Source organism: Hyla sarda, chromosome 1 (assembly GCF_029499605.1).
Source record: "Hyla sarda isolate aHylSar1 chromosome 1, aHylSar1.hap1, whole genome shotgun sequence".
Classification (NCBI taxonomy): domain Eukaryota; kingdom Metazoa; phylum Chordata; class Amphibia; order Anura; family Hylidae; genus Hyla; species Hyla sarda.
The window spans coordinates 193,323,565-193,337,110 of NC_079189.1; the positions used below are offsets into that span (position 1 = coordinate 193,323,565).

The 13,546-nt window shown below is 46.0% G+C and overlaps 1 protein-coding gene across 3 annotated transcripts in view; it reads left to right on the forward strand.

Annotated features, from left to right (window-relative positions):
* The window catches only part of CENPE (centromere protein E), a 112,853-nt gene that overhangs the window by 82,185 nt on the left and 17,122 nt on the right, over nucleotides 1–13,546 (forward strand). For all 3 annotated transcript variants that reach the window (XM_056566319.1, XM_056566311.1, XM_056566327.1), the window contains exons 46-49: nucleotides 8,077–8,241; nucleotides 8,349–8,564; nucleotides 8,744–8,968; nucleotides 10,341–10,550. In XM_056566319.1, the coding sequence (XP_056422294.1) occupies nucleotides 8,077–8,241; nucleotides 8,349–8,564; nucleotides 8,744–8,968; nucleotides 10,341–10,550 (816 nt within the window). The remainder of the gene's footprint in view (nucleotides 1–8,076; nucleotides 8,242–8,348; nucleotides 8,565–8,743; nucleotides 8,969–10,340; nucleotides 10,551–13,546) is intronic.

A 13,546-nucleotide genomic window follows, 5' to 3' on the forward strand; every position in this document is an offset into this window, starting at 1 on the left:
TCAAGGGGTCTAGTTTCCAAAATGGTATGGCATGTGGGTATTTTTTTGCTGTCCTGGCACCATAGGGGCTTCCTAAATGCGACATGCCCCCGAGCAAAATTTGCTCTCAAAAAGCCAAATATGACTCCTTCTCTTCTGAGCATTGTAGTTCGCCCGTAGTGCACTTCATGCCAACTTATGGGGTACCTCCATACTCAGAAGAGATGGGGTTACAAATTTTGGGGGGTATTTTCTGCTATTAACCCTTGCAAAAATGTGAAATTTGGGGGGAAACACATTTTAGTGAAATTTTTTTTTTTTTTTTTTTTTACATATGCAAAAGTCGTGAAACACCTGTGGGGTATTAAGGCTCACTTAATTCCTTGTTACGTTCCTCATGGGGTCTAGTTTCCAAAATGGTATGCCATGTGTTTTTTTTTTTGCTGTTCTGGCACCATAGGGGCTTCCTAAATGCAACATGCCCCCCAAAAACCATTTCTGAAAAACGTACTCTCCAAAATCCCCTTGTCGCTCCTTCGCTTCTGAGCCCTCTACTGCGCCCCGCCGAACACTTTACATAGACATATGAGGTATCTGCTTACTCGAGAGAAATTGGGCTACAAATATAAGTATACATTTTCTCCTTTTACCCCTTGTAAAAATTCTAAAATTGGTTCTACAAGAAAATGCAAGTGTAAAAAATGAAGATTGTGAATTTTATCCTTCACTTTGCTGCTATTCCTGTGAAACACCTAAAGGGTTAAAACGCTGACTGAATGTCATTTTGAATACTTTGGGGGGTGCGGTTTTTATAATGGGGTCATTTGTGGGGTATTTCTAATATGAAGACCCTTCAAATCCACTTCAAACCTGAACTGGTCCCTGAAAAAATAGTGAGTTTGAAAATTTTGTGAAAAATTGGAAAATTGCTGCTGAACTTTGAAGCCCTCTGGTGTCTTCCAAAAGTAAAAACACGTCAATTTTATGATGCAAACATAAAGTAGACATATTGTATATGTGAATAAAATAAAATAAATATTTGGAATATCCATTTTCCTTACAAGCAGAGAGCTTCAAAGTTAGAAAAATGCTAAATTTTCAAATTTTTCATCAAATTTTGGGATTTTTCACCAAGAAAGGATGCAAGTTACCACAAAATTTTACCACTATGTTAAAGTAGAATATGTCACGAAAAAACAATCTCGGAATCAGATTGATAAGTAAAAGCATCCCAGAGTTATTAATGTTTAAAGTGACAGTGGTCAGATGTTCAAAAAATGGCCGGGTCCTAAGGTGTAAAATGGCTGGGTCCTTAAGGGGTTAATGGGGTTATCCACCATAAAGTAATTTTTGTACGTACCTGCCAGACAGTAATGGACATGTTTAGGAAGGATCTGTGCTTTTGTGAACTGGTATTAGAGCTTTAGAACAGTGAGCAGCAGCGGCGCAGCTCACGTGCGTTGTGTTAGGGGGCCTGCCGCTCTTTCAAAGATCAGCGGGCCCCCTGACAGGCGGTCTGTCCGCCCCTGAAGCGCTCGCTCCCCTCAGTCCTGCGGCGTGCACTAGGGTCCTCAGGAGCGGGCGCCGGAACTAGAAGAAATGCGGCGCAAGGCTCTGCCTTACGCCGCAGGACCAAGGGGAGCGGGCGCTTGTTATGAACACTGGTGAAGAGAGGGGAGAGGTGGACTGGAGCAGGGAGCCGGCTCGGGGCTCCGGGAAACATCAGAGCCAGGGGGTGCAGTTTCTGCACTTTCCCCTGGCTCTGATTGCAGAGAGGAGCCGGCCTGAAACTGCAGGGGAAGCGGGGATGAGGAGTCTCATCCTGCTCTCCCCTGACAGAGCGGAGCCGTGGGCTCTGTAATTCATTCATGGGCACCGGTATAGTGATATGGGGCAAAATTCATACCGTCGGCGAAAAAAAAACTTGGTATCCGGTATGAACCGGTATACCACCCAGTCCTAACTGGTATTTCCTTTTTCAGTTTTCTTCTTCTTTCCTACAAATCCCAGAATTCCATTTTCCTCCCTCCCACACATCAGCCACCCCACCCATTGAAACATAAAGGAGCTGCAGCCATTCAAAAGACCTGTGGTTTTCAATCAGGATCCCTACAGCTGTTGCATTAGTTACAGATTGATCTCTCTCCCACCAAGCGATCGCTCCACCCATTGAAGCAGACAGGCTCCCTGTCATCAGCTGACTAGTGAGGTCAGGTCTTGGCAGCATTGCAACCTGGGAAAAATCCCAGTCAACAGTAGGGATGTAAGAAAAAATCGATTCTCGCGATAATCGCGATTTTTCATTTGCCGATACAGAATCGATTCAAAATATTTTTGAATCTATTCTTTTAGGGATGTGGAATTTTTAATAAAACACACTTTATCTTACCTGCCAACGAGCCCCCGGAGCTCCGGTACAGGTGTTGGGTCCCCGGGCTGTATTCTTCTTACTTCCTGTTAGTCCGGCACGTCACATGGAGCTTCAGCCTATCACTGGCCGCAGCGATGTCCCGCCTCCGCTGGTGATAGGCTGAAGCTCCATGTGACGTGCCGGACTAACAGGAAGTAAGAAGAATACAGCCCGGGGACCCAACACCTGTACCGGAGCTCCGGGGGCTCGTTGGCAGGTAAGATAAAGTGCGTTTTATTTTATTTTGCAGCCCGGACGGGATAACATGAGAAAAGTGAGCACCAGAGTACTAGATCGCCGCTGTCAAAGCTGACAGCGGCGTCTATTGGGATCTATGAATGCTCCCAGGTGGGCGATATATCGCGATGTATCGTCACCTAGACGGTATCGCGATATATCGAATCGCCACACTGGTATCGCGATTCGAATCGAATCGCCAAATTCTTGGCGATTCACACCCCTAGTCAACAGTCATTTTGTATGCTGGTAAAAATAAATATTGGAGAGAAAATCACAGAAGAATTGTGAGAAAACCGGCAGGCTCAATCAAATACAGATCCACGGCAGCCAAGGGATAGGAGTTAAACCCTCTGGCTACCTCTACTGTGGATCGCGATTGCACTGCGGGGGGGGGGGGGTCCACCCCACTAGCCTACCCATGGATGGTTAAAAGGGTCCCTTTTGCGATGATCTAAAGGGTTTCTAGTTGCCCGCAGCGATCTCTGCATGCTGGGCTATTAGCGGCAGCTCCCGGTTACACCAATTCAGCTGGGGGGTCGCCGGGTATGGAGCGGGCTTGAGTCAGGAGCCCGCTCCATTCACCCTGAGCAGGGCCATATTAGCTTTGCTGGCTCTGCTTGTCCGAAGCAGGGCTAAAAGCATTAAAAATGTAGGTGCCCGGAACCGCATGTCATGGGCATCAAGCAATAGTATTTCCACATCCCTGTATGTCTTGCTCACCTACTTTCTCTATCGGCTCCATTGGGGGGGACACAGACCTTGGGTATATGCTGCTGTCTCTAGGAGGCTTGACACTATGGTAACCAAAAAGTCGGCTCCTCCCAGCAGGATATACCCGCCTACAGGCCACTGAGCAATTCCGTTTTAGCTTAGTGTCTTAAGGTCTCATATTTTTTATTCTTTAGGTTTAGGGAATGTGTACTTTATTCCTTTTTCTTTCTTTTTTCAGGTGGGGACTCAGGAACTGTGGTTCACTGTTTCCCCATTGCGAGAGGTGGCAGGCATCTTGGATGTACTGTTAACCCCCTCTCGCCAACGGTCAGCGCTTGGGGTTGTACCTCATGGGTCCGGGTCGCCCTACCTCCCTGTTCGCCTCGCTATGAGCTCAATCGCAAGATTGTTCTCTGCACTGGTGGCTCCGCTCCCCCCTTCTTCTTCAGGGGCATTCGTTTCTTCCCCTCCACTGGCAGGTGGTCACGACAGATACCAGCCTGTCGGGCTGGGGGGATGTTTTCAGGGATCAGACGGTTCAAGGCCTCTGGCCTCCCCAAGAAGCCCTTCTGTCCATAAACATCCTGGAACTGAGGGCGATATATCTTTGTCTGAAGCATAGGGAGTCCCTGCTTCAGGGCCACCCTGTCCGTGTCCAGTCGGACAACGCCACGGCCGTGGCATACATCAATCGGCAGGGCGGCACTCGCAGCTCAGCAGCCATGTCCGTGGTGACAAAGATCCTCCTCTGGGCGGTACAAGAAGTTCCGGCCATTTCGGCGATTCACATTCCGGGAGTGCTCAACTGGGAAGCGGATTTCCTCAGTCGGTCCTCAGCCAACCCCGGAGAGTGGTCCCTTCTTCCGGAGGTGTTCGCACAGATTTGCGACCTCTGAGGGACCCCAGACGTGGATCTCTTCGCGTCTCGACACAACCGTTTGTGTCAAAGTCCAGGGACCCCCTGGCTCTAGCCATGGATGCTCTAGTAATTCCGTGGTCGGGCTTTGTCCTGCCCTATCTGTTCCCTCCTCTCCCCCTCCTTCCCAGGGTTCTGAGGAAGCTCAAGGCGGAAGAAGTCCCCGCCATTCTGGTGGCTCCAGACTGGCCCCGAAGGGCATGGTACGCCAACGTGGTCTGGCTTCTGGACGACGTTCTGTTCCATCTTCCATTTCGTCCAGACCTACTGTCACAGGGTCCCCTTTGCCACCCCAATTTACAGTCGCTGCATTTGACAGCATGGCGGTTTAGACCGCGGTTCTAAGGGCCCGCGACTTCTCTTTCCAGGTAATTCACACCATGCTCAGGGCTCGCAAGCCCTCCTCTGTGAAAATGTACCACGTACCTGGCGGTCTTACTTTCGTTGGTGCGAAACTCAGACCTTTTCTCCAGTTACTTTTTCCGTTCCCCGTCTCCTCTCCTTTTTGCAGTCGGGGTTGGAACAAGGGCTGGCTCTCAGCTCCCTTATGGGTCAGGTTTCGGCCCTTTCCATTCTCTTTCAGCGTCCTCTGGCTTCCAATGCGCATGTCCGGACCTTCCTTCAGGGCGTGGCACATGCTGTTCCCCCTTACCGGTCCCCTTTTCCCCTTGGGACTTGAACTTAGTTCTAGGCGCTCTTCAAGACGCACCTTTTGAGCCTCTTAGGGAGGTTCCCCTTCGCCTCCTATCCTGGAAGGTGGCTTTTCTTATAGCTATTACTTCCATTAGGAGAGTATCTGAACTGGCAGCTCTCTTGGCTGGGATGTAAAATACTGTATATACTCGAGTATAAGCAGAGTTTTTCAGCACGATTTTTCGTGCTGAAAACACCCCCCCTCGGCTTATACTCGAGTGAACTCTCCACCCGCAGTGGTCTTCAACCTGCGGACCTCCAGTGGTTTCAAAAATACAACTCCCAGCAAGCCCGGGCAGCCATCGGCTGTCCGGGCCTGCTGGGAGTTGTAGTTTTGAAACCTATGGAGGTCCGCAGGTTGAAGACCACTGCGGCCTTTGACATCATCCAGCCCCCTCTCACCCCCTTTAGTTCTGTTCAGTACTCGCCTCCGCTCGGCGCTTGTCCGGTGCTGCAGGACTGTCCGGTGAGGAGGTCGTCCGGTGGGATAGTGGTTCCGGGCCGCTATCTTCACCGGGGAGGCCTCTTCTCCGCGCTTCGGGCCCGGCCCCAGAATAGTCACGGTGCCTTGACAACGACTCAGAGGTACGTTCATTACCAACGTCCTTCTGCGTCATCGTCAAGGCAATGCCTCTATTCTGGGCGCGGAGAAGAGGTGCCCCCGGTGAAGATAGCAGCCCGGAACCACTATCCCACCGGACGACCTCCCCACCGGACAGTCCTGCAGCAGCGGACCAGCGCCGAGCGGAGGCGAGTACTGTACAGAACTAAAGGGGGTGAGAGGGGGCTGGATGATGTCGAAGGCCGCAGTGGTCTTTAACCTGCGGACCTCCAGAGGTTTCAAAACTACAACTCCCAGCAAGCCCGGACAGCCGATGGCTGCCCGGGCTTGCTGGGAGTTGTAGTTTTGAAACCTCTGGAGGTCCGCAGGTTGAAGACCACTGAGGGCGGATAGTTCACAAGGGGATGATGAAGGGGAGTGGGGATGATAAGGGGATGATGAAGGGGGGTGGGGATGATGACAAGGGGATGATGAAGGGGGGTGGGGATGTAGACAAGGGCATGATGAAGGGGGGGTGTGGGATGATGACAGGGTGATGATGATGAGGGTCTGGATGATGACGGGGGGATGTTGTATTTCCCACCCTAGGCTTATACTCGAGTTAATCCTGGGATTTTGGGGTGAAATTAGGGGCCTCGGCTTATATTCAGGTCGGCTTATACTTGAGTATATACGGTAGACAGGGAAATCTTATTAAATGGCTGATAAATAATATCTTTAATGAAGTAAAGTTCAGGCTGTTTGCTAGGGGTGAGGACACTCGTGTGACTTACATTTTGCTGATTCGCTGCATTTATTTACCAGGTTGGTAATTTCACTTTTGGTGAAGTGGTACAGGGGGATGAAGGGGGAATGAAATGGCACAGGGGATAAGGGGGGAGGGGAAGAAATTGCACAGTGGGTAGTAAAGAAGGGGTGATGAATTTGCACAGAGGGTTATAAAGGGGTAAGGAAATGGCACAGGGAGGATCAAGAGTAAATTATGTGACACAGGGTAATATGCGGGGAAGAGAATTTGGCATCGGGGGGGGGGGGGGGGAGGAGATCAGGGAAGCAGGGGGGTGAATGATGTGGCCAGAAAATGTACAGAAGCAGGAGACCACTTAAACAGCGGTCGTCTTCTGCAGGGGGGTGCAGCGGGAGCCTGGGCCTCTTACCGAGGTATTTGGCTGTACCCCCTAACGGAAGCCCAGTGTACAAGGTAGGGCTCGCAAATAAGCTTGGTTGTCCCCTATTGGGAGTGTTTTGTCCCCTATTAGGTGTGTCTGCATGCACTATTGGGAGTGTCCCCTATTCAGAGGGTGCAAATACATTAAGTCTTTTGGGACTTTGCTGGGTAATAAAAAACTGTCTGCTATTGCAGGGGTTCTCAACCGGTGGTAGGCGTACCCCTAGGGATATGCCACAGGTTGTGCTGGGGTGCGCCAATGCTTGACAAATACAGCCATGCATTGGCCAGTATTTGTCAGCGCAGAGCAGGGAATGGCTGCAGCCGTGGCTACTTTACAGGAGCTGTGTGGCTGCCAGGCAGACGTGTGACGTCCCCTGACATTTCGTGGAGGTGCCGCACAGCACGGGAGGACGTCACCCATCAGTGCGGCCCCACTGAACGGGATGTGCTGTATACCTGCACAGGCCGGGTAATGTTAAAAAAAAAATTTTTTAAAAGGAAAATCTAAGTGTATGGAAGGGAGGGATGTTATTGTATGTGTGATATATATATATACACACACACACATATCTATAGCCCCAGAGAGGGGGAGGGGAGAAATAATGGCACAAGGGCATTAAGACTGAGGGGGGGGGGCAGCGATAATGGCAAAAGGGCATCAGAGCAGGGGGAAATAATGTCACATTGTGCCATTGTTCCCCCTCCCTTCCTATCCCCCTTTTGCCATTATTCCCCCTCCCTCTGTTCCCCTTTTGCCATTATTCCCCCTTCATCTTAATGCCCTTGTGCCATTATTACCCCCCCCCCCCTCCATCTTAATGCCCTTGTGCCATTATTCCCCCCTCCCTCTGATCCCCTTTTGCCATTATCTGATAAAGGCAAAAGGGGACTAGAGGGAGGGGGAATAATGGCACAAGGGCATTAAGATGAAGGGGGAATAATGGCACAAGGGGATTAATTATCGCATTAGTATAAAGTTAAGCACATGCCATTATGAAAATAAGTAATTTTATGACTTATTTTGTCCACGGGTACTCCTCGCGCATAAGTCTTGTGGGAATTTACGTGTGAGGGGTACCCGCGCACATACTTTCACCCTTTTGGATGGTACAGTCGCAAAAAAGGTTGAGAACCACTGCGCTATTGGAAGGTGTCCCCTATGGGAGATTTTACTGTATGAAAAGTCTTATGATTTCATCCAATTTCCCTTATTTTGTTTATCTCAGAACATTCATGTCCTGTGATAGCTCCTCTTTAAGCATACATTAACAGAAAGGATGTGTGTTAGTTATTTTCGGAACACTATTTCCTCATTTACTTGAATTTTTTTATCTTAATCAAATATTGCATTACTTGACTTGTGCAGAAGCTGAATATTGATGCATTTATTCCAGGAGGTGAAAGAAGAAAAGATGAAGAACCATGACCTGTGTGAAAAGGTGGATCTCCTGGAGAAAGAAATTCGAGTGTTGCATTTAATACAGAGCGAACCTACGCAAGAAGAAGATGAACTAGCAGAACGTACTGAAATTCTAGAACAAAAGAATCAAGAATGGAAGGTAACGTTAATGGTTGACAGGTTGTAGGATGGTATTCACTATTGGCTGGCTAAACTAAACATGGCAATATTTTTTTTTTTTTTAATTTTATTTTTTTTTATATACAGGAGCTTATGGTGAATATTTCCACCGTGTATTCAGATCATCAAAATTTGCTGAACAACCTCTCCAGTGATCTTCAAAGTGAAACTGAGGCTCAAAAACAGTCAATGAGTGCTATAAAGGAATCCCTGTCATCAACACATTCTAGGGCGTTTGGAAATCTACAAACTGAACATATCAAGTTAAATTCTCAAATGCAAACCTTGCTCAACAAGTTTAAGGTATAGAATCATTTAATAATAATAATAATAAGTTTTTAGGGTTATGATTCAGGATTCAGAAGGTACTGGTTCTCCCTAGTCAGTAGGGAGTGTTTGGGGCAATGCTGCCTGGGAAAACTTTATCTTTCTGCAAAATTCTATGTGTTACACCAGCCTAAAGAGTGTGTTTTGTTTTGTAGGTTGTATATAGAAATGCAGCAGTCAAAGATGAATATTACACTTCTGTCAAGGACACTGAGAGTGAATTATGTGCAGTGCAAAAGAAAAACGATGAGCTGCTTCTTCAGTGTCAATCTCTCGAACAACATGGCACAAAATGGTCTGAGGGTGCAGCAGAGGAACTGAAGTTCTGTGAACTTGAATTCATGAATCAGCTTCTAATTAGGAAAATGGAGGTGATGAAGGTATGTATGCTGCCTGATAGCATTGAACTATAGTACTTATGCATTAGGCTTTTTTTACACTGTATTTTTTGTTGTAGTTAACATGCATTTTCGGTTTTGATTGGTGAACTCTGTAAATAAAACACAACAAACAGTGTGAACACAGCCTTACAGAAGTGTCAGTGCTGAGACCCCCACTAATCACAAGATAAAGCCGGGAGAAGCAATTGGCTGTGCGCTTTACTGCCTGGCTTGCCACTAGATTCAACTTGTAGCAGCAGGTTATGGACGTCATTATAAGTCTGTGTGACATGTCAAAAGTTTAGTTTTTTTTTCTTTTAAAGCGGTCCTTTCAGTAGTAAAACAGTGTTGTAAATAAGCCCATGGCTAGATGGGGCTAGTCATCAGGATTCCAGGCTTCTTATTCAAGTTGGGCTCAAAAGCCCAGGGGGCGTTAACCAGCACAGAAAGGGCCAAGTCCAGCCCATGTACTCTTTACTTAGTTGCTGTGAGTTAAACTGGGTAGACTGATGCAAGAAGGCCAGTGGGCTCTAATAGAGGTCATGGGCTGGGCTTATCTCTGGTCTTGCCATGAGCCCTATTTGCAAAAATAACAGAGGTTTATATCTCGGCACTGGAAAGGACTATGGAGGGGAAAAAAGGTTGCCCGGAATCCTAAAGACCAGCCCTATGTAGCCATTTGCTTAATTTCACCCATGTTATACCAAATGACAGTAATGCTTTAAAGGGGGTACTCCGTTGGAAAACAATTTATTTTAAATCAACTGGTGCCAGAAAGTTGTACAGATTTGTAAATTGCTTCTATTAAAAAGTCTTAATTCTTCCAGTACTTATCAGTTGCTGTATACCACAAAGAAAGTTATTTTCATTTTGAATTTATTTTCTTTCTATCCACAGTGCTCTCTGCTGACACCTCTGTCCATGCCAGGAACTGTCCAAAACAGAAGCAAATCCCCATACCAAACCTATACTGCTCTGGACAGTTCCTGACACGGACAGAGGTGTCAGCAGAGAGCACTGTGGATAGAAAGAAAAGAAATTCAAAACAAAAAGAACTTCCTCTGTAGTAAGCAGCAGCTGATAAGTACTGGAAGGTTTAATATTTTTTAATATGTGATTTACAAATCTGTTTAACTTTCTGGTACCAGTTGATTTAAAATTAATTGTTTTCTACTGGAGTACCCATTTAAGGTTGACCACTTAAGGGTAAGGTCACACATAGTGTATACGCTGCATATTTTCTAAAACTGATTTTGCTACCCATTGATTTGAATGGGTAGTACAATATGTAGCATATAAGCTATATGGGACCCAACCCTTTATGGTGTGTTTCTTAAATGTTTTTTTAACGTTTTTTTTTTTTCATGTGTAGCATGTGGAAGCTGGCTTTTCCGAGGTCAAAGTTGCTCTAAATAGTATGGAAACTGATCTTAATGAAGAAATTAAATGCAAAAGAGAATTCTCTGTGTGGTTAGAAGAATTTAAAGGCTTACACTTTGATTCCAAAAATCTCCATGATGGAGTTCTTCAGGAGAACAGACGAATTGCTGGTGTAATCCAGCATTTAACAAAGCGACTGAAGGTAAATCTGTCTTTTTACATAATTTTGGCAAATCTGAGTGTTCTTAACCCCTTAAGGACCATGGACGTACGCCTAAGCACCCTGTTAGTTAAGGACCAAGGACGTACGTCCGTGGGAATTTCGGTCCCTGCCGCGCGCCGGGCGTGTTACCCTGCTGGTGTTACCCTAAATTTTTCATTTTCACAAGGGAAAATAGAAAAAAAGCCCCCCAAAATTTGTAACCCCATTTCTTCTGAGTAAGAACATACCCCATATGTGGATGTAAAGTGCTCTGCGGGTGAACTACAATGCTCAGAAGAGAAGAAGCGACATTGGGATTTTGAAGAGAAAGTGTCCAGAATTGAAGGCCATGTGTGTTTACAAAGCCCCCATAGTGCCAGAACAATGGACCCCCCCCCCCCCACATGTGACCCCATTTTGGAAACTACACCACTCATGTAAAGTAATAAGGGGTACAGTAAGAATTTACGCCCCACAGGTGTCTGACAGATTTTTGGAACAGTGGTCCGTGAAAATGAAAAATGTAATTTTTAATTTGCACAGCCCACTGTTCCAAACGCCAGTGGGGTGTAAATACTCACTGCATCCCTTATTAAATTCTGTGAGGGGTGTAGTTTCCAAAACGGGGTCACATGTGGGGGGGGGGGGTCCACCTTTCTCACACCACGAGGGGCTTTGTAAACGCACATGGCCCCTGACTTCCATTCCAAACAAATTCACTCTTCAAAAGCTCAATGGCGCTCCACCTCTTCTGAGCATTGTAGTTCACCCGCAGAGCACTTGACGTCCACACATGGGGTATTTCCATACTCAGAAGAAAATTTGGGGTTACAAATTTTGTGGGTAATTTTATCCTATTACCCCTTGTAAAAAAAAATGTTAAATTTGGGGAAAAAACTGAATTTTTGTGAAAATGTTTTTTTTTCATTTACACATCCAACTTTAACAAAAAGTCGTGAAATACATGTGAGGTGTTAAGGCTCACTGTACCCCTTGTTACGTTCCTTGAGGGTGTAGTTTCCAAAATAGTATGCCATGTGGGTATGTTTGCTGTTCTGGCACCATAGGGGCTTCCTAAATGCGACATGCCCCCCAAAAATCATTTCAGCAACATTTGCTTTCCAAAAGCCAAATGTGACTCCTTCCCTTCTGAGCCCTCTACTGCGCCAGCCGAACACTTGACATACACATGTGAGGTATTTCCTTACTCCAGAGAAATTGGGTTACAAATTTTGAGAGGATTTTTCTCCTTTTACCCCTTTTAAAAATTAAAAACTGGGTCTACAAGAACATGTGAGTGTAAAAAAAATGAAGAATTTTCTCCTTCACTTTGCTGCTATTCCTGTGAAACACCTAAAGGGTTAACACACTTACTGAATGTCATTTTGAATACTTTGAGGGGTGCACTTTTTATAATGGGGTCAGTAAGCCCTTCAAATCCACTTCAAACCTTAACTGGTCCATGAAAAATTCAAATTTGGAAATTTTTGGGAAAATTGCTGCTGAACTTTGAAGCCCTCTGATGTCTTCCAAAAGTAAAACCATGTCAACTTTATGATGCAAACATAAAGTAGACATACAGTGGCCCCCCCGACCTACGATGGCCCCGACATATGATCAAATCGACATACGATGGCCTCTCAGAGGCCATCGCATGTCGGTCAGCATCGACATACGATGCTTTTTTATGTCAGGGCCATCGCATTAAGTGCTATCCGGCAGCGTAAAATGCTTAAGCTGCTGCCGGATAGCAACTTAATGTTCCCCGTGTGGGGCGGTAAGTATTACTTACTCCTCCACTATGCTCCGGGGTGCCCTCCGGGTCCAGCGCTGGTGTTCCGGTGTCTTCTCGGCCCTCTCCGATGACGTGAATACGCTGCTGCGCACGTCATCCATTAGGAATGGCGTACCCAGCGGCCTAATGACGTCGCTACGCAGGACCAGTAAGGCCTTGCGGAAGACAGTGGAGGACCGGAGAAGACCAGGAGAGCCCAGCGGAGGCCCGGGGTTACCATCGCGAGCGGCGGGGACAGGTGAGTACAGCTTCCTATACTTTACATTGCACGAATCCCTCAACATAAGATGGATTCGACAAACGATGGCTCGTTTGGAACGAATTACCATCGTATGTTGAGGGACCACTGTATTGTATTTGTGAATCAAAATATAATTTATTTGGAATGTCTGTTTTCCTTACAAGCAGAGAGCTTCAAAGTTAGAAAAATGCTAAATTTTAAATTTTTTCATCAAATTTTTGAATTTTTCACCAAGGATGCAAGTATCGACAAAATTTTACCACTAACATAAAGTAGAATATGTCACGAAAAAACTATCTCGGAATCAGAATGAAAGGTAAAAGCATCCCAGAGTTATTAATGCTTAAAGTTAGAGATGAGCGAACTTACAGTAAATTCGATTCGTCACGAACTTCTCGGCTCGGCAGTTGATGACTTATCTTGCATAAATTAGTTCAGCTTTTAGGTGCTCCCCTGGGCTGGAAAAGGTGGATACAGTCCTAGGAGACTCTTTCCTAGGACTGTATCCACCTTTTCCAGCCCACCGAAGCACCGGAAAGCTGAACTAATTTATGTAGGATAAGTCATCAACTGCCGAGCCGAGAAGTTCGTGACAAATCGAATTTACTGTAAGTTCGCTCATCTCTACTTAAAGTGACAGTGGTCAGATCTGCAAAAAACGCTCTGGTCCTACAGTGAAAAATGGCCTGGTCCTTAAGGGGTTAAATTCAATGATTTTATTGTGGGAGTCTGTTTATAAACTAGACATAACAAAGATACATTTTTTTTTAACTGTTTAGAGCCAAATACTAAAAACATGTTGTTTTCTAATCTATTGTCTGTCATTTTCTAATTTTTTTAGTACATTATTGGGTAATCATCTTGCCTGGTCAGTTTTTAACAGCATTTAGAGAGATGCTTAATAGCAAGCCCCATGGATCATAGATCCAATGAACATCTACAAACCACATTCTTTGTAGA